The sequence below is a fragment of the Gymnoscopelus microlampas genome (genome assembly GCF_963454915.1).
Source record: "Gymnoscopelus microlampas genome assembly, chromosome: 9".
Lineage (NCBI taxonomy): Eukaryota > Metazoa > Chordata > Actinopteri > Myctophiformes > Myctophidae > Gymnoscopelus > Gymnoscopelus microlampas.
Genome location: NC_139946.1, coordinates 26,182,475 through 26,206,584, shown reverse-complemented (window position 1 = coordinate 26,206,584; position 24,110 = coordinate 26,182,475). Strand labels below are relative to the sequence as shown.

At 40.6% G+C, this 24,110-nt stretch overlaps 2 protein-coding genes across 4 annotated transcripts in view; one reads left to right on the top strand and one right to left on the bottom strand.

Annotated features, from left to right (window-relative positions):
- osbpl1a (oxysterol binding protein-like 1A) overlaps positions 1-912 on the bottom strand; it is a 28,696-nt gene extending 27,784 nt beyond the window's left edge. For both annotated transcript variants that reach the window (XM_084067052.1, XM_084067053.1), the window contains exon 1: positions 655-912. The gene's annotated coding sequence lies outside the window, so the exon portion shown is untranslated. The remainder of the gene's footprint in view (positions 1-654) is intronic.
- Positions 913-1,820: 908 nt separating this feature from the next.
- Positions 1,821-24,110, top strand: part of impact (impact RWD domain protein) — a 38,367-nt gene continuing 16,077 nt past the window's right edge. Inside the window, exons 1-9 of one of the 2 annotated variants that reach the window (XM_084067058.1) lie at positions 1,821-2,029; positions 2,942-3,070; positions 3,644-3,696; positions 3,789-3,851; positions 4,338-4,423; positions 8,178-8,306; positions 8,711-8,805; positions 13,803-13,876; positions 15,784-15,883. In XM_084067058.1, the coding sequence (XP_083923184.1) occupies positions 1,982-2,029; positions 2,942-3,070; positions 3,644-3,696; positions 3,789-3,851; positions 4,338-4,423; positions 8,178-8,306; positions 8,711-8,805; positions 13,803-13,876; positions 15,784-15,883 (777 nt within the window). In that variant the 5' untranslated portion in view covers positions 1,821-1,981. The remainder of the gene's footprint in view (positions 2,030-2,941; positions 3,071-3,643; positions 3,697-3,788; positions 3,852-4,337; positions 4,424-8,177; positions 8,307-8,710; positions 8,806-13,802; positions 13,877-15,783; positions 15,884-24,110) is intronic. The other variant, XM_084067059.1, reaches the window with a different exon arrangement.

Below are 24,110 nucleotides of genomic sequence, written 5' to 3'. Positions count from 1 at the left end.
GTGGTGGCTACAATGAAGGATTAATGGATTATTTTTGTGTTGAGGTGTCCAAGTACAGTGTGTTGATTTCTGCTTTGCCAGTAAAGCTAAACCACTGAGAAGTAAGGTGTCATTAGCACAGAAACAGGTTTGTCTGACATTCTAAAACATTAAGTTATTATTCAACTGTCCACTGCAATGTAGTGCTCCATTTACTGTTAGTAGACTAAGAATGACGTTATAATATAAACAGAATACTTGTAATCTATCTCATTTTAACCACATTCTCCTTTAGAATTTCCAAACTAATGTGCTCAAGACTGCAGACAATGAAGAATGCAGCTGGTCTTGTGACATCCTTTAACCCCACTTCAGGTTGGAGCATTTAGAATCTGCTTCTATCTGAAAGAAAGGAAGACCTGAGCCTGAGGACTTAGATATTTGGGGAAATTTAAATAGTGAAATGCAACTGTTGGTACTGTTCTTTCTACACAGCATTCAGATTTATACTGTATGAACTGATTTGGATGTCAAATCAACCACAATTTAAGTAATGCCAGGCAACAGGGTTAGTTAGAGGCGACAAACCAAAAAGTAACTTTAAAAGATATAGTATAGTTTCTCTTACAACATATCAATTAGTGATTGACAACAAGCACGGATTTATACACTTACCGATTAAATTCGAGGAAATTCAGAGAAAAAAAAGAAAATACACTTTTAGAGAAGAATGTGGTCTCACATAGTCCTTGGTGTGGAGTAGTTCAGCATGTGATTTGTTTTAAGCCTCTCCTGGCTTATTTTCCTTCTATATATATATTATTACTATTGTGCAGAAGCAGCCACATTATTACATGTTACTGTGTGCTTTTGTAAAGCAGCTCATTGTCCTGACGAGCAGCATTTTACTGTTATTATAGTGTTAAAGAACAACAAGAAGTGTGTCATACACACACACTCGTACAGAACATACACACCCTGCTGCGTGTTTACACTGTTATCAGCTCATTCAGCTGATCACCAGAGTTGCCAGATTGCGCGAGAGAAATAAGCAACCAGGTCTGTGAAAACAAGCCCAAAAGAAGCGAAGTAGCCTAGTACGGCTATTTGGAAAATAGCTGATCTACAAGCTCACAACACATCGTGATGCAACGAGTTGTGAACTTGTAGATCTTCTATTTAAAAAAACAAAACCTAGCCAGAGGCACAAAATATTTTCAGATAGGGGGTCTGTATGGACAAATTCATATTCATTTAGGGGTCCTTGACATGAAAATGTTTACGAACCACAGCAGCTACACTTTAGAAACAATTGCCACAAAAAAAAACGCAACCTGCAACTACAAATATATTATTTACAAGCAACTTTACAGAAAAAGAAGCCCAAAGTCGCTTATAATAAGCGGCCATGGCAACCCTGTCACTGCAGCGGAACCAAGGATGCGCACCTCTGCTTTTCAAAATAAAAGTTAACCCTGCCTCCAGGGCCACCACAGCAAACATTAATTAATTCATTAAATAAATACATAACATTTTAAATGAATAGAATACATACATTTTTACATTTATGGTGACGGTAAAAAAAATCGTCCACTTTCAGGTGCGTCAACGTACTTTATTTTGAAACACATTCCTAGCAGCAGCAGACATTTCTGCTTGCTGCTAGGAATGTGTTTCAAAATAAAATGCAAATGTCAAAATAGGACCGTTAATATATTTCATAGACGCTACCGCTACGGTAGAATTGATCTGCAATGCAATGGATAAAAATATACTGGCATAATATAATAACATTACATGAATGATATTCTAAGTTTCTGTTGAATGTCGGTACGGTCGGTACATGCTGGATTGCAAAACGTATGCACCTTGCCCTGGAAGTGGTATTATTATGTCAACAACATGGTTTCGTTCACAAGTGACATGTGAGTTAAGTGAAGCCGGTGCTCTTCTCTACTTTGACTTAAAGCGTGAAAAAGGTTGCAGCTTTATAATGAATTAAATGGATGACATCTTAAATTCACAGAATGAGGGGGACCTTCAATCTCAAGTAAGTTGTCTATCTGAGTCTGTCATCAGCAAGTCTACTTTTTAGTAATCAGGTTCCGTACAGCGTTGACTCATATGTGTGTGCTTGCTCATTCAGTGAGTCTGCAGCGTCAGCATGACGTCGCGCACCGAAAATTGTAGATCTTCAAACTTACAACGCGTGGCATCGCGACGCGTTGTGAGCTTGAAGATCTGCAATTTTAGCTCACCGCCGGGCGGTGCACCGTCCGGGGGCACGTCACGAAACAGTGAAACAACAGGGAACAAAGTTCAGATGTCATGTGTGATCTGGACTCGAATCCCTGTGTCACACACTCACCAAATCAACAACTTTTAGAGCTAAACATTACATACAAATAAATATGACTGGATCTGGCTGTCAAAACAACCAATTTCGGTACACACATACACATATGTACAGTATGAGCAATGTGGACTAGCCTGGCTCCACCCATCGACTGTCTCTAGGCTATAATTTAAAACAAACACACCCAGAACTATGTTCTGGAGAATATATTCTCCAGAATATATTCCATATTATATTAACCCATATTACTATAGTAATATGGGTTGCAGGGGTGGAAGCTACTCAAGTAAAAAAAAAACATATGTATGTGTATGTATATGTATGTATGTATGTATGTATGTATGTATGTATGTATGTGTATATATATATATATATATATATATATATATATATATATATATATATATATATATATATATATATATATATATATAGTATTTTACATTTACGTTTATTTTATAAAGTGTTGGCCAAACACATAATCAGTTTTTGAATTACCTATATAAAACTATAGTATTCATATTAGCTATTAGTAAAAAAAATTGATGTAAAACTACAATATAATACATCAATTTTTTTTACTAATAGCTATCTTGTCTCACATAGATTGAGGAGGTGGAGGCACTTTCTTCCATATACGGCGATGAATGGTGTGTTATCGATGAAGCATCCAGAATATTTTGCATCAAAATATCCACTGACTTGGAGAAGCCCAAACTCACCGCATGTCTCCAGGTAAAATCATACCAATTATGAATCATGTTTCGTGTCATAATAGCCTAAATGCTTGCACATAATAAAATACTATGAATAATAAATAAATAATATAACTGGAGAGCAGTGGTTCTCAAACATTTTCTTGTCAAGGAACCCAAATTAAGTATTTGGCCATGGCCTCTGTCTTAAAACATTTTTTCCCCAAGATCTTTAAAAGAAATAGCAGATCTACAAGCTCACAACACATTGTATCATGATGTGTTGTGAGCTTGTAGATCAGTTATTTTCAAAGTAGCCCATTAATCCATTAATTAATCCTAGGACGTTGTGTGCATCACTTCCTGTCGATTTGATCCCTGATACCTGATCAAATCGACAGGAAATAATGCCCACCATGCCCTAGGAAACTTGTGGATTGGGTTAAAGTGGTTAAACTGATTTTGACGCTATATTATTTAATTTAGCTGGGGATCCCCTGGAACCCCCTGGGGGGTCCCCAGACCCCACTTGTGAGAACCACCGCTGTAGAGAGTGTACAATCTCAGAGATGTATTACTGTGTAACAACACAAGTATATTTTTATTTGAACAGATAATGCTCCCACTTGATTATCCAAGTGCAGCACCACCAATCTATCAGATCAAGTAAGTTTGTTTGCTCTTTAAATGAACCTAAAGATCACACACTGCAATCAGAGATCACATCAACACCATCTTTTATTATAATCCACCTTTAGTGCGTCGTGGTTGCGAGGCCCTGAGAGGGTGAAGTTATCAAATAGCCTCGAGGACCTTTATGTGTGAGTACATGTCATTATATTTTGGCCTGATAATGAGACACTGTTGAACGATATTAGCCCTGACAATATTTAACACTTGTTATTGATGTAAATAGAAACTTGTTTTGCATATCGTCTCTGTCGGGTGGAAACCTCATACGTCCAAAACTGTTCCTTTTCAGGATTCAAATTCAAAAGTATCAAAAGTAGCATATCTACAAGCTCAAAACGCTGTGCTTCGCGCCGTATTTCGAGCTTGTGGATCTCCTACTTTTGATGCTTTTGTTTGACACTGTAGTGGGATCAAGTAGGGCATTCATTTACGAAAAAAACACAAACAGTTAGAATATGGAGATTGGCGGTTTCTGCCCGACAGTGACGCTATCCTGTATTCCGGGTGCTCTTTTTGATACTGTACATGTACTTACATCATGTAAGTACATGTAAGTTACATGTCAGACACTGGGCCCCAAGAAATCACGTGGGCATTTCTTTTTATTCCAACAGAGATCATGCTGGGGAGAGCATCCTCTACCTCTGGGTTGAAAAGATCCGCGAATTTCTCGTGGAGAAGTCCCAAAGCACTGAAGCAGGTGAGGTATGAAAGATGTAAATTAATGCAATGCTTCGATAATTAATTTGTCATTTTTTATTAAGTTTAGCAGACTTCACGGTGTTTGGCACGGTGGCGCAGTCGGTAGCGCTGTTGCCTCACACTAGAAGGTCCTGGGTTTGATTCCCGCCGGGGGCGCTGTGGGGACTGGGGGCGTGTCCTCCCCTCCGCGTCATCAGTGCCCCATACCCTAGGTGGGGTTGGCGAAAAGGTTGGATTGGCGAAAGGGCCTTTCTGTGCGGAGTTTGCATGTTCTCCCTGGGTCCCCTGGTAGGTACCCTCACAAAAACATGCAGTAATCCTGGTCTCTATACTGCCTCCCCCTGGCCAGCCGGGGCGCCTGATGGAGGGGAAAGGAACTGGTTGGAATAACGTGTTCCTTCCACGCTCTACGTCCAACCGGGGAAACTCCCCCCTGTCGGGTGATAAGAAGGCTTGTTAGCACTCATGCATTGAAGGAGGCATGAGCTCGGCTCTGAGCTCTCCCTAGGTTGGCAGAGGGAGTGTAGTGCCCAGGATTACTTAGACAATTGGCACTGGGTGAAAGAAATCGGGTTACAAAATCGTGGGATAAAAATTAGGTTAAAAAAAAAGTTTAGCAGACTTTGTTTGAATCCAAAATGACTTTCTGCACCCAACCAGTTCTTGGGAGGAAATAACTGAGATATTGGATTATCACTAGAGGGCAGTATTAGTCAGCTAATGAAATTGTTATGTCAAATAGCTAATAAAATCCACTGATCTTCCCTAATGCTTGGCTAATGAGTTTGATGGGTTCCAGAGGATGGCTGTGATTAAGACGATCACAAAGGCGTAGGCGGGCTGTTAAAACTAAGGCTCTCTGCTATGTCTGTGACTTTGAGCGACTGTGGTGAATGAAGATCCCTAACTGCTTCCTTGTCTTTGTCAGGCATGAACAAAGCTTTTTTTGCTGGTAATATGGTTGAGAATAAGACAGGTGGTCCTTTTCTTTTTTTGCAACAAGGCTGAAAAGATAATTAGCATATGCCATTGTTTTAAAACGTAAACGATCCTCTTTCATCTATATCTTAATGTAAGAACTCTTCACAGTGTTTATCATTGATCTAGTTCCAGACAAGAATATATTGGTTGGATCAGGACGAAATGTTCTTTACACAGAGAAAAGGAAATTAATAACGAATAAACATGACAGATTTTCAAAAGATAATTGTGCTAATCTGCACCATTATCTTTTGAAAATCAAGCTTAGAGAAAAATAAAGGAGCATAGGCAGAAAGCAAATGAAGGGAAGATTTCAGAGAGACCTACAATGTAATAGTTGTCTCTCTTAACGCCTGTTCTTACATTTTCATTTAATTGGATGTGCTGTATACTGTTAATTCATTTAATTGAACATTTAGAGTGTCTGTAGGTTACAAAAAGTGCATTTTCACTATTAATACAATGTTTGCTGAATGCTGTAGCTCTGCATACAACTTGTGTATTTGAATCCTTTTGGCAATTCAAGGTGATCTATAATTTCTCGGGAATTACAAATGACCACAGATGCTGACTAATGAACATTCAGAGCGCGGGAGACCAAACATCTGACGGGGTATCCCCGCTTGGCCAGGGCAGATATTGGGTTTATGAGATTCAGGCAGTACTACTTAGTAGGTGTCATACCGGACACCAGGCGAAGAGTCATTATTCATATTATTATTATTATGGGGCCAGGCTTCCAGCATGGACCCATATTGTTATTCGCATTATTTCCGTTTCTTCTTCTTCTGCCACTTTTGGCAGTTCTGGCTGAACCGTGCAGTCGCTTTTTATGAAACTCGGCCATATGATAGATGGTCATGAAAAACGATCAAGAAATAATTCTCACAATCTTTCGTCAAAAGGTGGCGCTATAGCACTCAATTGAAAAATGCCAACTTTGAACAGGTACAACTCATGCCGTGTTTGACCTACAGCCATGAAACTTCGATGCACACATGCGTCTCCTCATGCTGAACAACTTTCACACTCTGACTTTTGACCTCTGACCTTTAGATCTCCCACCATTTGGAATTATATGAAAAACAGTTAAAACCTATCTCCTCCTGGGATTTTTGAGTAATCTGCACGAAACTTTTTACACATGAACTTTGGACCTATACCAAAAAACGTTTGCAAAATATCTTCCATAAGTGAAAAAATGAAGCTTTAATGAGCCAATGAATATTGCAGTTTTATGACAATTATTCATCTGCCCCTAACACATACATGCAGACTTACCATTCTTTGAAACTTTGCAGAAATGTAAAGGGCCATTACAAATATCACTGAAACCAATCTTACTCCAATTGGTCAAACGGGGGCGCTATAGCAATTTTTTGAAAATTGAAACTTTAAACAGGCAAAAGTCATGCCTCGTTTGGCCGACAGCCATTAGACCTGCTTACACATGTGCCTTGACTAATGAGGAACACATCTATCACGTTGACCAGTAAGCACCGCCCTTAGATTGTCCGCAATCTTGAGCAGTTTGAAAAACACTTAAACCCAGGATTTTTCAGCTATTTGCGTGAAACTGTATGATCTGTGTGATCTCCTTTTTCACAGGTTCTTGTCTGTTGGTGGCTTCTCGCTTAAATGTGTGCCCCACAACCTGAAGGTCACCAGTTCAAGCCTCACTTGGTGCAGACTTCATCTGAGTTGCATTTCACACAACATGACTATCAATGAATACATCTGCAATTGTTAAAGATAACATGAAATACTTAATTGAGTGTTTTTTACATACAGCTGATCTACAATCTCACAACTTTTCAGATAGCAATGAGAGTATGTTTTTTCAATGTATAACATACTTCATTGTGAAAATAGCCAATGTACAATCTGACAACTTTTAATGGTTTGTGAGCTTGTAGATCGGCTACTTTCACTAATTTTGGTTCTGAGGAGATGTACAATTTCTTCATTGGTAAATGGTTTGTGAACGAGTGATCTTAGTGTTAGTGAAACAGGGGCTTGGGTCATGACAGAAGGCAAGAGTTTGTGATCCTCAACAGACAATATCAGCCTGGACAAAGATATAGCACTATAGGTAGTGTTGCAGCTACCTAAGAGTGCTTCATGACCGTAAGGTTGCCGGTTCAAGCCTCACTTGATGCAGACTCATTTAAGTTGAAATGCAAAAAACATGACTCAATCTATTCCGTTTCCATGGCGCTCTCTCTCTCTCTCTTCAATCTATTCCATTTCCATGTCTTTCTCTTCAATCTATTCCGTTTCCATGTCTCTCTCTCTGTCTCTTCAATCTATTCCATTTGTCTCTCTCTATGTCTCTTCTATCTCTCTCTCTCTCTCTCTCTCTCTCTCTCTCTCTCTCTCTCTCTCTCTCTCTCTCTCTCTCTCTCTCTCTCTCTCTCTCTCTCTCTCTCTCTCTCTCTCTCTCTCTCTCTCTCTCTCTCTCTCTCTCTCTCTCTCTCTCTCTCTGAGGGGTGGCCATAGCTGAGTGGTTAGTGAGCCCGCCTAGGGAGCCAGAGACTCTGGTTGCCCCAGGTACGATTCCAGGCCAGGTCAGCAAATGTGTCGATGAAATGAAATTTGTCCCTGAGCAAGACTCTTAACCCCTAATTGCTCACAGGCACTCATTGGAAACAAGACCGCAAGGACTTTCATGAACTGACCTGTTAAAGGAATTATCATTTCTCTCTCCTGGCCCCATATTATCGCTGCTTGCAGCTATATTATTATTATTATTATCTGCTCTGTTCCTGCAGTGGTACAATCCCAGATGGTCAATATGACTGCGGAGGAGGAAGGTGACGATGATGACGAAGATATACCTGACTTCAGGACGTTGAAACTGAACACAGAATACACCCATGTCTTCACGGATCACACTGGCGGTATGGCCCAATGACGCGTACATGTGGGATCATTTGAAATGCAGTGTGTAAAGTAACAGTACATTTACTCAAGTACTGTACTTGTGAGGTTGTAGAGATCGTCTATTTTCAAAAGATTTTTTATACATTTGAAAACTTGTGAAAGGGACATTCTGCATAATGAGTACTTTCTACTTTTGGTACTTTAAGTACATTATGATACCAATACTTTTGTACCTTTACTCAAGTACATTTTGCATTCCTGACTTTTACTTGTAATAGAGTATTTTTTACATAGCAGTATTTATACTTTTTCCACCACTGCATGCAGTTAACAGACGGTGGCTGAGTTACAGCAGCTTGAATCGCTGCAGTCTAAAGCAGAATCAAACACATCTGTGGTGTGATTTTGTGTTTTCATGCAGATGATGAGGTACCGCTGATCAAACATGGAGAGACACTCACAGATAGACGTAGTACCTTCCAGCCTCACCTGGCACCTGTGGTCACCCCCAGACAGGTGAGCAGTGGGGGGCTGCCTCCCTACACTTGCACAGTGGTGTGAAGTAACTAATGTACTTTTACATTTACTTTCTTCAGTATTTACATTTTTCAATACTTTTACTTCTACCCCACTACATCTCAGAGGAAAATATTGTACTTTTACTCCACTACAATTATAGGAAAATTAGTAATAGTTGCTAGTTTTGATTATTATTACAAAACATACATTTACCACTTCAGCCTTATTTAAACTTCAGCTATTTGATAATAGAAGAACATTTTACCATTTTAGACAGGTGATAACTTGTGAAACAAGACATTCTGCATAACGAGTACTTTTACTTTTGGTACTTCAAGTATATTTTGATGCCAATACTTTTGTACTTTTACTCAAGTAAATTTTGATTACCTGACTTTTACTTGTAACGGAGTATTTCTGCATTGCAGTATTGATACTTTACGTAAAACATTTGAGAACTTTTTCCACCACTGCTTGCATTGGCCTGTCTGAACGCAGTCATCTATTGCTGTGGTTTGTAAACATTTTCATGTCAAGGACCCCCAGATTGATATGTATTTGGCCATGGACCCCAATAAGAGTAGATTTGTTTAAAAAAAAGCTAGGGATGGCCAAATGGAGACATTTTATTAACCGGTTACCGTTAGGCCTTACCGATTAATTCATCGATAACCGTTAAGGAAAATTTTGCGTAAAAAAAAAAGGGGCCAAGTCTACACAGTTTGTTTTGTGTCTCCAGCAGAGTTTCTAGTGTCTCTATCTCTCTCTGGAAGAGGTTGCCATGAACTCTGCAGCCGCACTGAGGCGCTCCAACACAAACAATACCAATACAAAGACGAGGAAGAAGAAGAATAAAGTGGAAGTCACGTGTGGTTGCAGGTGTAGACTTACATACAACAATACAAAAAAAATGTGGCCCTTTTTTTTTTACGATTAATTTTAATTGTTAGTATTAACCGGTTGCTGATATCTTAACGGTTAACGGTTAACGGTTATCGGTTGGCCATACCTAAAAAAAGCACACCCAGTGTGAGTAAGCGGTGCCTACTCTAGTGTGTGTACTGGTATACTCTATTTACTACTCTATTTGATGTGTGGGGGCTGGTATTCAGACGGTACTACTCTATTTGATGTGTGGGGGCTGGTATTCAGACGGGACTACTCTATTTGATGTGTGGGGGCTGGTATTCAGACGGTACTACTCTATTTGATGAGTGTGCTGACTGTGTTGGGCCTCCGACGCCCGTGTGTGTATGTGTGTGTGTGTGTGTGTGTGTGTGTGTGTGTGTGTGTGTGTGTGTGTGTGTGTGTGTGTGTGTGTGTGTGTGTGTGTGTGTGTGTGTGTGTGTGTGTGTGTGCAGGGCCTATCTGTGTGTGCATGTCTTTAAGTGGCGCATGTGTTGCATTGTTTCTCCTGTTTGTGTTTAATTAGTGTAATTGGTTGCATCTATGTTTCGTAATCAGCTGCAGCTGTTTATGCCGTGCTCATACGGACTGACGGACAAACACACACTTTCCCTACATATTTGACACATTTTACTCAGTTTAATCAATTTTGGTTTCCCCCAAAGTAGAACAGCTTGTGTTGAAATAATCATCAGCATGTGGAACATTGTGTGGTAAAACATTAACAACTGGGACTAACTGTGAGTGTAATTGCATACAGTCCATTTTGGCACCCTGAATTGGCTTCTAGTACCTAGCACTCAACAGCACCAGCGGAATAATATAGCAAAACATTGCATAAACTATAACATTGTTTGTTTGACATGACATGAATTTGTTATAAAACAGCAATTAAAAGCATTAATTTTGCCTTGAGGTTCATTAGACTAGACGCCATGGCTGAGAGCAATGCATTAGTGAGAAAATTTACATACAGTTTTTTCTTGTTCATAATACAAGAATAAGTGACCCTGAAGAAGGCAGTGCTGGTCGCTATGCGTGGGTTATCTCAGTTTTTAAGAAATTCCATTATAAAATAGCCACACCAATAAAGGCTTTTGAACTTTTTTCATCAGAAGAGTGCCTTGGTTACAAAAGTTGAGTGACTCAATATGTGTTGCTTGATAAACGGAACAGTTTCTTAATCTTACCCTGACGCGTCACTCTATTAACGGTGCAGATGGCAGCCATTGACATTTTGATGCTAATTGGGTGTTTGCAAATCATTGTCGGGGAGAAACCTCTTATCTCCATATTTTACATTTTTGTGTTTTTTCGTGAATTAATACGTGATCATACTACAGTGTCTCACAAAAGTATCAGAAGTTTGCGCCACGTTTCGAGCTTGTAGATCTGCTACTTTTGGTTTCCACTCGACAGCAACGATATTTTACAGCACTGTTGGCTTTGTTTAGTTCCCTGAACCACATCCAGGCCACTGCCATTCAGCCAGAGGAAGTATTCATTCAGACAGCTATAGAATCTCTGAGATGGAAAATCAATACCACTTTCAACGCTGTCATTTAGAAAATAGATTTTCCTTCCTTAAATTTCCCCCCCAAAATGTTCCCAACACTTTTATATCAATAATACTGTGTGTGTGTGTGTGTGTGTGTGTGTGTGTGTGTGTGTGTGTGTGTGTGTGTGTGTGTGTGTGTGTGTGTGTGTGTGTGTGTGTGTGTATATATACATATATATATATATATATATATATATATATATATATATATATATATATATATATATATATATATATATATATATATATATATATATATATATATATATATATATATATATATATATATATATACTGTATAGATACATATATTATTATTGATGAATTACTGTTTTTAATAGCTAAAATAGCAGATATACAAGCTCACAACGCTGTGAGCTTGTAAATCTGCTATTTTCAACGTGCGACACCATCATTTAAAATAGGGCTCACGTTGTTAATTGTATTTAATTTGTATCATTCTCTCATGCTAATATTTGAATTACGTTTTATCATCCTTCCCTTCTTTGTGCTATTTTCTGCTTGCATAAATGAGGCAACGCAGCTGGTCGCCTGTCTTGTTTGTGTGTGATCTCTGTTAAAAATGTGCATCATGTTTATGTGAAGATGAGTCAGACTTTGTGCGTGACAAAGTCAAGGACAGCCGGTGTCAACTTCAGAGAAGTACAGTACTTACTAGTTCTACTTGCACAGCGGCGTGCTGTTATCCAGTGGTTCTCAAAGTGGGGTCCTTGAGGGGGTTCCAGGGGCTCCCCAACAAAATTAGTTAATATAGCGTTGAAATCCTTTAATCACTTTAACCCTAATATACATCAGCTATTTGAAAATAGCCGACCTACAGCTTTTTCCAAAAGATCTTGAGAGGGTTCCAGGGTCCCTGGCACAAAATATTGTCAGTTTGGGGGTCCACGGCCAAATACATATGAATTTAGTGGTCCTTGACATGAAAAGGTTTGAGAACCACTGCTGTTCTCAACCTTCATTCATGCGGGTCAAATGAGACCGACAGCCACCATAAGCAAACATAATTTCAGAAATGGAAAAAGTTCAGCAGGAAATCCGGGTTTACAAATTAGAAAACACATGGCCTTTAACTTCACCTCAGAGAAAGCACTGCAAAGCAGAATGCCTGCAACACTCAAGTCTCAAGGTGCACCGCTCAACAATGTCATGAAACTGAGAAAATAGCCAGCACACAAGCGTTGTCAACGCTGAGGTACAGGTTGAAACGCGTCTGTTGCTCTATCCGTGGAGAGTTTAATAAACTTCACCTATAAATGTTCTCAGACCTCCATGTTGCTGTAATGTATATGAGATGCCTGCGTCAGATTAATAGAACAACATCAGTGTCCTTAAGTCATCCATTTACTTCATACATAGAAAAGTGTCGCTGTCGGGTGGAAACCTTGTATCCACAACTGTTACTTTTCAGAAAATTGAAAAGTTCCAGTGGATCAAGTAAGTACAGTATGTAGTCACAAGCTCTTGTTAAAGGACGACTTCACCGATTTTCAACCTATCTTCATATAATCGGTCCTCACTAATACTCATGATAAAATGGTACCATTTTTTTCTACTTGGTCTGTGTCTCATAGGAGGGCTGTGGACAGTCCAGAAACCTGTCTACCAGTGACATCATCGTTAGGCATGATTCTTTTTTCCAACAAGATTTCACATTTCTTATTTAGATTTTTATTAACACGAGAACAATGGCTTCTTTTATTGCATTGCAACTTTCCAGGAATAGAAAGCCTGCAGTTTCTATTAGCTTAGATTCCCCATTGATGATTTCACTGGTAGAGGGGACTCTGAACTGCCCACAGCCCTCCTCTGAGACACAGACCGAGTAGAAAAAAATTGTACCATTTTATCATGAGTATTAGTGAGGACCAATTATATGAAGATGGGTTGAAAATCGGTGAAGTCGTCCTTTAATACTTAAAAGAATAGGAAAACATAAAAAGTTGAAATATGGTGATGGAGATGATGAGATTTCTACCCGCGACAGCAATGAAAGGGATCAACTGTGGCGTTCCCAGAAATTACATTTAGGGCAGGCGAGATTTTTTTCTCTTCCAAACATTTGCATCACTATAGTATAGGCGACGTCGCTCTGCTGTTTGGATACGGTAGTGATTAGCTGCCTGCCCGCGTGAATGGACGAGGTCCGACGGCCACTATTCTCTTTGGATTTTTTTTCACTGCCTGTTTTTCAGTCTTTTACTTTATTTTCTAGGGGAGGCTAGATTTTAGTTGGGCAGGCGGCCGCCTGCCCTGCCTCTATGGTGGGTACGCCACTGGGGATCAAACAGTTTATTTATGAGTTGTTTATGGATAGCACCGACTGTTCTGAGTTATGCTCAAAGAATAGATCATGAAAGTATAATATCTCCATATAAATGCTTTTCCACAGCTGTGTCGTTCAGGAAAGACTTAATAAAATGTACTTATTTTCCCTTTTGAAATAAAATAATAATAATAGCCTACAAACCCTGAATATTATTCACTGTTTATCTTTCTGACGTTGCAGGTTAAAGTTGTCCTGGACAAGCTGTATGAAAACAAGAAAATTGCGAGTGCCACGCATAATATTTATGCATACAGGTCAGTTCATGTCTGCGTTGGTCTCAACATGCAAATTAGGCCAATGTGTTTTGAGGCATTAGACAAGAATGCTGTTGTATACATTTGTATAAATACTTTTGAAATATTCCTAACACAACATTTAAAAGTTACCAAAGGTCTGCATGTGTGACTCTGAAAGTGTAAGACTAAAAGATTCTATAAGCCCCACTAGCGCCGCTTCTCCTCTGGTCAATTAATTTTGTTATAACAAACGGTTCAAAGGTTAAATGTCTTTCACTGGCCAAAGCTAAACTACGGAACTGCACATAGGAGACAGGGCTAACTCCAATGGTAGCCCAACACAACTAACCAATGTCCAACGACAAACAGTTGACATTGCCATCCCTAGAGCCCTGCTACTCGGCTGTGGGAATTCTGCATAATGAGTACTTTCACTTCTGCTACTTTAAGTATATTCTGATACTTTTGAAGTTTGGCTTACAGTAAGTAAGATTTTGAGTGCAGGACTTTTACTTGAGCAAAGTATTTCCACACTGTAGTTTTGTTACTTTTACTTAAGTAAAAAAATCAGAGTTACTTCTTCCACTGTTGGCGGCCTCAAAATGTAAAGATTGACCCAAGGGTAGCGCTAGGAAACAGGTTCTGGGGGTCACCAATATCCAAATAGTTCTGCCTCTGGGGAGCATTAATGAGCTCAGTAAAGCCAGCTACACACTGTGCGACTTTTAAAGTGGTCGGGGAGTCATCAGCTCGTTATGTATTTCACACTACACAAGTCTCTATCTTGAAATCGGCGGTCATAATATCGTTGCGGTTTTCACACTACACGATTGATTACTGACAAGTGATCACACACTGCAAGAGTTCACCAGGAAGCGATCTAGACCCTATACATTTAGTTTTTTTAAATAAGAAAAAGAGGTTGCGCATCAACAATGGGTTTTCTCAGTGGAGTGCTAGACCCAAAGTCAGGTATACACATCAAAATAAGGAATTTAAAAAATCCCAAAAAGGGTAGCACATCCAAAGTTTCAATTAAATGGAGGACAAAGTACTCACATTTCCACTTTCTTTATTGGACACACCAATAAATGAACGCTATACATTTCGTTTTTTATTCCAATCTATATGACATTACATTAGGCTACATTATATTATCACATCTCCGACATCTGTCTGTTCACAAAAGTGTGCAAGGTTCCCATGATATGTGCGCGAGAGCGAGACAGGACACTAATGATTTTCCTTAAATAATTCTCTGTCTCTCTGTTACGGAGATGCCCCCTATACAAGGCACCTCTCCTGAATGAAACTGAATTAAACCCGAATGAAACGGCTATGCTCAAGGGTCGTCCTTATATGGCGAGTATAATCTACCACTATATAAGACTGAGCCGATGACCAATAAGTGAGTTCAGAGATATTTCAGTCCAGTAAGAATAATATTGTAACTAATAAGAAAGGAGAAGATCACTTCGAATCACAGGTAACTGGCCTTACGACCCACCTACCTGACTACCAGACTCAATACCGACATCGGTTACCTGAGCCCCCCACGTAGAAGTTCATACAACTCCCTGCGCTGATCAGCGGCACTGTGGGCATTCTGCTACCAGCTCTCCACCCACTAGAACAGTCATTACAAAAACTAGTTCGCCCCAACACTCTCTGCGTCTCTCTCTCCGCACGTACACACACACACACACACACGGGGGACATGGGGCCATGGGGCCACGAAAAGCAGTCAGGTTAATCGATTCAGAGCATGAAGGTGAACAGCAAATTGACTTCTGGTTGCTGCCCGCAGCCAGTACAACAGTGATTTAGACCACTCTAGAAACAAAATCACTATTGAGAATTGCAGCTTTACATTCAGACGGACTGAAATGACCGTCACCTTTTCTATCTCCGCTGTGCTGTTGTAGAATCCACTGTGAGGACAAGCAGAGCTTCCTGCAGGACTGTGAAGATGATGGTGAAACGGCTGCAGGAGGAAGACTGCTCCATTTACTGCAGGTTCACTGTGTATTAACAGTGCTTATTAAACTTTTGCATGTCAAGGATGTAAATGTTTTGTACCAGGGGCTCCCATTCAAGATTTGTGTTAAAAATATTCCAAATTCTTTACATTATTTTCAAGAAATTTTACAGATTTTTAAATCCCATTGTTCTGATGTGAGGAGATAATTGGCCTAAGGGTATATATAGTGTGGGAAACATACCCTCTGTCTACTGCATATTTCTCCGTGAAGTGTGTGCCCGATGAAGTCAAACTTCACGTCACACCTGGTGACACGAAACAGGTTTGATTGATTTCTTCCCAGAACAATAGGATTTTAGGTTCAAAATCACTGGTTCTCTTTAAGCAGAACACAGAACAAAATTCTGTTACTGTTTAATTCAAGCCAGATGACGTGAACCACGTTGTTTCACATCATCTGGCATATCCCCCCCCCCCCACACACTAGACCTCTTCAAATCAGAATAATAGGATTTAGGTGGTTAGATTTATTCCGTGGGGTAAATTCAGGCACCAGAGGCAGCACAGCAGATACAGAGTAACAGAAGTACTGTGAGGTCATTGGAAGAAAGAAAATGAACTTCTTCCTGGAGACAATTCATGTATCATTATCCCTCCTGCTCAATTGTCCCACAAATCTCCCTGTGGAGGGGGTGTGAGTGGTTTGCCATGATAGCATCTGGCTTCCTCACTGTACACACTTTGGCCACCTTCTCCACCCCGTCCAGAGTAGCCCCACTGACGGAGCCAGCCTTCCTGACCAGCCTATTCAGGTTCTCCGGCATTTATGTGACCCCCCCAGCAGGCAATTGCAAAGAAGAGGGCACTAGCCCTTACAGACTGATAGAATATCTGCAGCATTTGTTACACACCGTGAATGACTTGAGCCTCCTCTGAAAGAACCGCCTACTCTCCATCCCTCTAGCTTTCATTTCACATAGAAGAAAATCAATACAATCAAATATTTGGCACCAGCTGTAAGTGGTCAGTCTCATTAGTTTCCCTTTCAGGTGATAGAATTCTCACAGAAGAAAGAAGACAGTGTTGCAGTATAAAACAGTACCATTCGTATCAAACAGTTCCAGAGAAATACTGGAACATAATTATGTTCCATTATTTCTCTTGGACACACATTATTATTTGGCACCATTGAAAGCGGTTAGTTCCAACACATTTCCCTAGACTGCATGGATTGAACCCTGCTTGCTGTGCCTATATATTAAAGTATGACCATGTTATGCCTTATGAAAGCACGGCATGTGCCTTAATGAAAGTAAGATCACTATTGAGGGTTCTTCAGCTCACATCTGAGAATAATGCATGCCAGGATGGAAGAACAATAGCTTCTGTTACTGTATGTGACAAGCTCTAATGATTTGCTTTTAACCCCGAAACAATCTGGGAACCCATTCGGTAAAAAAAAGGGGGGAAATTACTCTTGCCTCTATAATATTTAGGCAAAAACTTTAAAAACAAATTCTAAATTCTAAAATGTCAACATTTTCAAAAATAGCAAAAAATGTACACATTGCGTGAGCTATTTTAGCTTTTCGTTAATACGTCATATATAACGTCCAAGTGGTTAAAGAGGTTAGAAAAAGAAAGAAGTACATTTTTTTTTGTGCATCACTACCCCGTCACTAGAGATCGTGTGTTGGTAAAAATAGTAAAACAAAATCACACCTGTGTAAGTAAGCGGTGCCTACTGATGAGTGTACACTGGTATTCAGATGGTACTACTCTGTTGAGTGTGTACTGGTATTCAGGCGGTACTACTCTATTTGATGTGGGGGACTGGTATTCAGACGGTAGTACTCTATTTGATGAGTGGTCGCTGGTATTCAGACGGTACTACTCGATTTGATGTGTGGGCGCTGGTATTCAGACGGTACTACTCCATTTTACGCGTGGGTGCCGGTATTCAGATGGTACTACTCTATTTGGTGGATGGGCGCTGGTATTCAGACTGTACTACTCTATTTGAGTGAGTGTGTGTGTGTGTGTGTGTGTGTGTGTGTGTGTGTGTGTGTGTGTGTGTGTGTGTGTGTGTGTGTGTGTGTGTGTGTGTGTGTGTGTGTGTGTGTGCATGGCCTTTGTGTGTGTGCATGTCTTTAAGTGGCGCACATCTTGCATTGTGTCTCCCGTTTGTGTTTAATTAGTGTAATTGGTTGTATCTACAGTATGTGCTGCAATCAGCTGCCGATTTTTTATGGCATGCTCATACGGACGGACGGACAACAAATGTAGAGGCGGCTGGCACCGCTAAAAATGTTAAGCACCACCAGCCTCATGTGTGACACAAAACCTGTTGTTTCGTGTCACCAGGTGTGACATGAAACGACAAGTTTGACTTCATCGGGCACACACTTTCACATTTCACAGAGAAATACACGGTAGACATAGGGTATGTTTCCCCACACTATATATACCAGACAATTGTTCAAGTCGCTCCGGTCCGAGTCCAAGTCAAGTCCCAAGTCATTTGGTCCCAAGTCAATCCAACCCTCAGGTCCGAGTCCCAAGTCGAGTCCCAAGTCATTTGGTCCCAAGTCCAAGTCGAGTCCCAAGTCTTTCTGTTGTGGTCAAGTCAAGCCGAGTCACAAGTCGAGTCACAAGGTTGTGTCAAGTCCCTCACTACTATTGTTCCCCAGCCCACCCACAAAGCACTCAGGTTTATATCTTGAAGAGAGAAACCGTATCTTAAAGTCAAGAATTAAACCAGCATAAAGCTGTTCATGTATCCATTACAACATTACATGTCTGATCATTTAGTTAGAACTAGGGAAAGGCTAAATTACACTAAAGCAGTGTTTCTCAACCTTTTTGGTGCCAAGGCACACCTGGCATAGCCAAAAGATCCCAGGGCACACCTAGATATACGATGTGTGTGTGTATATATATATATATATATATATATATATATATATATATATATATATATATATATATATATATATATACATATACATATACATATACATATACATACACACACACACACACACACACACACACACACACACACACACACACACACACACACACACACACACACACACAGAGAGAGAGCGATATTATTGGGCAGGTATAAAGAAACCTTGACCATTACAAATATATACATCTTTGGCCTACAAATATATAAACTTGGGTCAGTGCAATGAATGGAGGAGAACCTTCCCAGAGTAAAACTTCTTTGGTAAGTATATTTGGTACCCAATATACTTCTAATATCTGATAATAATATCTAATAATCTGATCCTCAGGGCCGGCCGCTGGCATAAAGTCTATGCGGTTGCTTAGGGCCACAACCACTATGGGGGCCGGGGAGCCCATCATAGTCACAGAAATTGTTCAGAGTAATTGAAAAACCTGTGAACGTTGGCACCTCAGAAGATCACACTTCTTAAGAAACTTTCTTTCTTCCTGTGATGCCTGCTCTTATTCAGTCATTTCTGGTGATGGCAGATCAGCTTTTATAAATTTCCAATGAAGAACACACCATCCTGGAACTAGCCTAAGCAGGGTTGAGGAAATGACTTATAGGGAAGTAAATTGGGCATCACACTTCGTGATGATTGTGATCGAGGTTTCTATGGTTTCTGCAGGAGCAGGAAGAAAGGCCAAACTCGCAGGCATTCAAAAAGTATGATGTATGATGTTGTATTCCTGTCACTGTCACTGTGACTGTGACCGTTACTTCAAATAACAGGTGAGAATTATAAGCCTGGTCAAATTATTCAAACTTTTTTACAGTTTTGGACGGTCACAGTAAGTGCACTTTTGGAGTATCAGCTGATAACAGCTGATACTATACTTAAAAGTAATGACAAAGAAATTAAGTAAACGTAGTGGGGTGAAAAGTATAATATTTGTCTTAAAAATGCAGAGGAGTATATGAAAAAAGTAAAGTGGACTTTGTGGTATATTTACAGCACATTTATGGACAATTAATCGAATAATCACTTACTGATAATTAGTCTACAATTAGGCATGAATTGGGCATTAGGGGCGAAGCACCCCTAAAGGTTTGACCCTAAAAATGCTCCTGATATTTACATTAACAAACACGCAAGCTTTAACTATTCTATTTGCCGTCCTTTTTAATTGTATTCTATGTATGTGTGTGTGTGTGTGTGTGTGTGTGTGTGTGTGTGTGTGTGTGTGTGTGTGTGTGTGTGTGTGTGTGTGTGTGTGTGTGTGTGTGTGTGTGTGTGTGTGTGTGTGTGTGTGTGTGCGTGCGTGTGATTTGGAGGGTGTGCTGGGAGTGTTTTGAGGATACAAACAATCTTGCTTAGGGCCACCAAAGTCGTAGGGCCGGCCCTGCTTCCTGATAGCATTATTGCGGACGCATGCGTTGTTGCCCACTACAGACGAACACCAAAACTCTCGCCCCAAAACAGTCACCCCGGGGGAAATCTGGTGATATTCACCTGGTATTCCTGAACGTAACCTCATTAAACTATGCCTAAACCTAACACCGATGGTGTTTTGGGGCGAGTTTTCCGTTTTTTTATCGACGGCACCACGGCTTGAAGTTGCAAGAGATTCTCTCCGTGGAGGAGTAATTAAACACCACAAACTACACGGATTACGTTGACACAAACAGTGGAGTGATTTAGAAGCACTTTATAAGAAAACTAACACTTATATAGTGTTTTATTGTTGGACATTCATCATGGCAGGTTATAACATGGGCTTTTGGGACAGGACAGCCCCTCTTCGCACGACGTTCAGGTCCGCCGTATTGGCCCGTTCTGACCAGTGGCGTTCCCAGAAATTACATTTAGGGCAGGCGAGATTTTTTTTTCTCTACCCCACCGCCCCCCCCCCCCCCCCCCCCCCCCCTCTGGGAAAATGTCGGGGGGAAATCTCGGGGGAAACAAGTTAACAACAACACTACACTGACTACAAAACTGAAAAACGTTAATAAAAACAATATGCAAGTATAATCAATCAATCAATTATTCAGCGGTGGTCTCTTCATGTTGTAGCCTAGTTTAATGGCTCAAGCTGCTCTCAGAGCCCCTTCTATGCCAGGTGAGTACAGGTGATGGCCCAGACCCCCACACCTGGCACCCCTGGCACCCCATGAAGATAAAGGAAAACATTTGCATCACTATAGGCGACGTCGCTCTGCCGCGTGAATGGACGAGGAGGTCCGACGGCCACTATTGTCTTTGGATTTTTTTCACTGCCTGTTTTTCAGTCTTTTACTTTATTTTCTAGGCGAGGCTAGATTTTAGTTGGGCAGGCGGCCGCCTGCCCTGCCTCTATGGTGGGTACGCCACTGGTTCTGACCCACTTTCACCCCTGAGTACCTGCCAGGCGAGTACAGGTGATGGCCCCGTGAAGACAAAGACAAACATTTGCATTTGTATGGGCGAGGGTCGATTCACTGGATGTGTGTCCGCGACGGACGATGAGCAATGTCTTAAGGCAGCAGCAGCCCATGACGCATCTATTGTTCTGGGGGGGGGGGGGGGGATTCGGATGACAAAACAAGTCATCCGAGTCATCTTGTCTCGAGTCGAGTCGAGTCGGGAGTCATTGGCTAGCAAGTCGGAGTCGAGTCTCAAGTCTCGTTGGTCTTTTACCTTCCAAGTCCGAGTCGAGTCGCAAGTCTTTACATTCAAAGTCCGAGTCGAGTCGCAATCATCAAATATGCCAATTGTCTGATATATACCCTTATACATTTAATGACAGTCTCAAGAGGTCCTTACAGATCTATTTGGGAGATGATGTCAAACACAAACACTTCAGCAGTGTTTACTGTAGCTTACTGTGTTGTGTACTTTACGTGTAGTAGTGGTTCAGTCGTCATTACAGAATTTCAATTTGACACTATTAACACTATTAAACACTTAAACCCTACAGTATATACTTCGGTGACCGGGGTCCCACAGCAGGGGTCTGGTGAGATGAGATGAGATATACTTTATTGATCCCCGAAGGGAAATTGAGGTTTTACAGCAGCATAATGTGCTAAAAATAAACATATACTGTACCAGACAATGCAACAAAAAAAACAACACTCAACACCTTCACATGGACACAATCACACATGAGCAAAAAACGACACAGAACCACATAGGGAGAGTTCTCATGCGTTGTGCTATTCTTGGTCCCCTCCTTGTCCCCCTCTACACCAAATATCCGGCGGTAAAATCTAATCTACAATCTCGTGATGCATTCGCATATTATGACAGGCCCAGCATAGGGGCACTAACTTACGGGGTCACACTCTCAGAGTTTTATTTCACTCAGTATTTTGCAGTGCAGCAGCAGCACGGGTAAATGTTTTGGCTTGTTTCGCAGGGACATCACAACTAAAACAATGAATTCAGGACTGCTGACCTCAATGTACCATTATTCACATAGTGTAACACAGAATTCATATTCACATTCATACAGTACAATGGTTCTCAATGGTGTGCCATGTGACAAGTCCAAGTGTGCCTTGGGATTCTGTGGCAACCACACATTATTGAAACAAAGTTAGCACTGCCTTCGGTGGAACAGGTGGGTATATTTAGAGCAGAGAGAATAATTCCTGGGCACTTCAGGAGAGACTATTTTGCAGGGTGCCCCGGCAAAATAGTAAATACGTGCAGACCAGTCGAGTGCTCCGGTATTTTATTTGGGTAGTCTGTCTTGACGTGCCCAGGTATTATTCTCTCTGATGCAAGTTTTCCCTGTTGAGCACCGCCACCGACGAGCCCTTCTACCTTCAACTAGTAGCGAGTTGGACTTCTCTGTGTAGGTATATTTAGAGGTTTGTCCCAGTGGTGCAGCCCATATCTAGGAAAGGAATACTGAGGCACTCTGCCTTCAGGTGAAGAGAAATTATTCTATTTTAAGCAAGGCAACAGATAACCAACACGTTTCGACTCTTGGATCTTCAACGCACATTATTATTGTAAAATATACTGTACAATTACACAAGAATTTGATGTATCATTACTTTTGTGCGCACTAATTTCCCAAATCCCAATACAGGCAAATTCAATACCCTCAATACCCCGAACCACTTTCAGCTTGGTATCATTATAGGCAGAAATAGACAATTTTATTTAACATTTTCTTTTTTGCTTTTTTCCCACAATGTTTTTGAAACAGCATAAGAGCTCAGCAGTTTACATTGCAGAAGAATCCTGCCATCAAAAATGCTTCCCTCTGCAAGTTTCTTTATTCTAATGTTACTGTTCTATGTTGCTTACTGCTGTAGAGATGCCATCAGAAAGATTAAACAAGAGCAGTAATTCACTTCTCTGGTTTAAAAATAAGGTCATTTACCCTTTCACCTTTCTCTCTCGTCCCTCCACAGACGGGAGAGAGGGTAATTGCCTCTGCAGGCGTAATGTTTTCATCATCTCTCGTTGGAGAGCCAATTTCATTGGTGGTATCTGTGACACTCTCAGACACGGCCACATGCACATCATAACGAAATTTGCTTTCATATAATCCCCAACACACGCACGCACACATGAACACATACTTCTGAGGACAAAGATTGTAAGACAGCAATTTTATATATGTAATTGTTTTAATGTTTTTGCCATTTATAACCTTAACCCTAAAGTCTGAGTTAAACTTACTTGCGTGAGTGACACCATCGCGCAACTAAGTAAAAATCCGACATAACTCTAACGGCCCAACCCCTAAACCTAACCTCTAAATGCCCAGTCTTAACCCTAACCTGAATCTTTTCTCTTGTGAGGACCAGGAAAATAGTCCGCACAATGTCTGTTTTTTTAATTCTGCTATATTTATGGGGACATTTGCTCCTCTCAAGTATAGTAATACCAGTGCACACACACATGCACGCACCCACACACGCACATTTCTATTTACCACTGGCCAGTGTACATGTGTAAAATTAAGAGCCCTTCTCTGTAGTCCAATTCTGTAATGTGTTTTCATCAAATCTGTCAGACACAATAGTGCTGATTTAGTCACCGTTAATCAAAATCTCCAAGTTACTAATTCCAACTGCCATGAAACCAAAAATGGCACCGTTGGAGAGATCTCAGAAGTCACTGAATTCTTGGCGTGTATGTGTGTGGAGCCGTGACCTTAACTGTACACACAGGTTGCAATACTGTTTTGCTCTCCCACATTTTATCAGTGATGAGTAACACAATCATTCCAGTGAAACGTAACATACCTATGTTTAGCCCAGCTAACTTTAAAGTGAATTGTTTCCAATGCAGTGAATACTAACCTCCTAGGTTT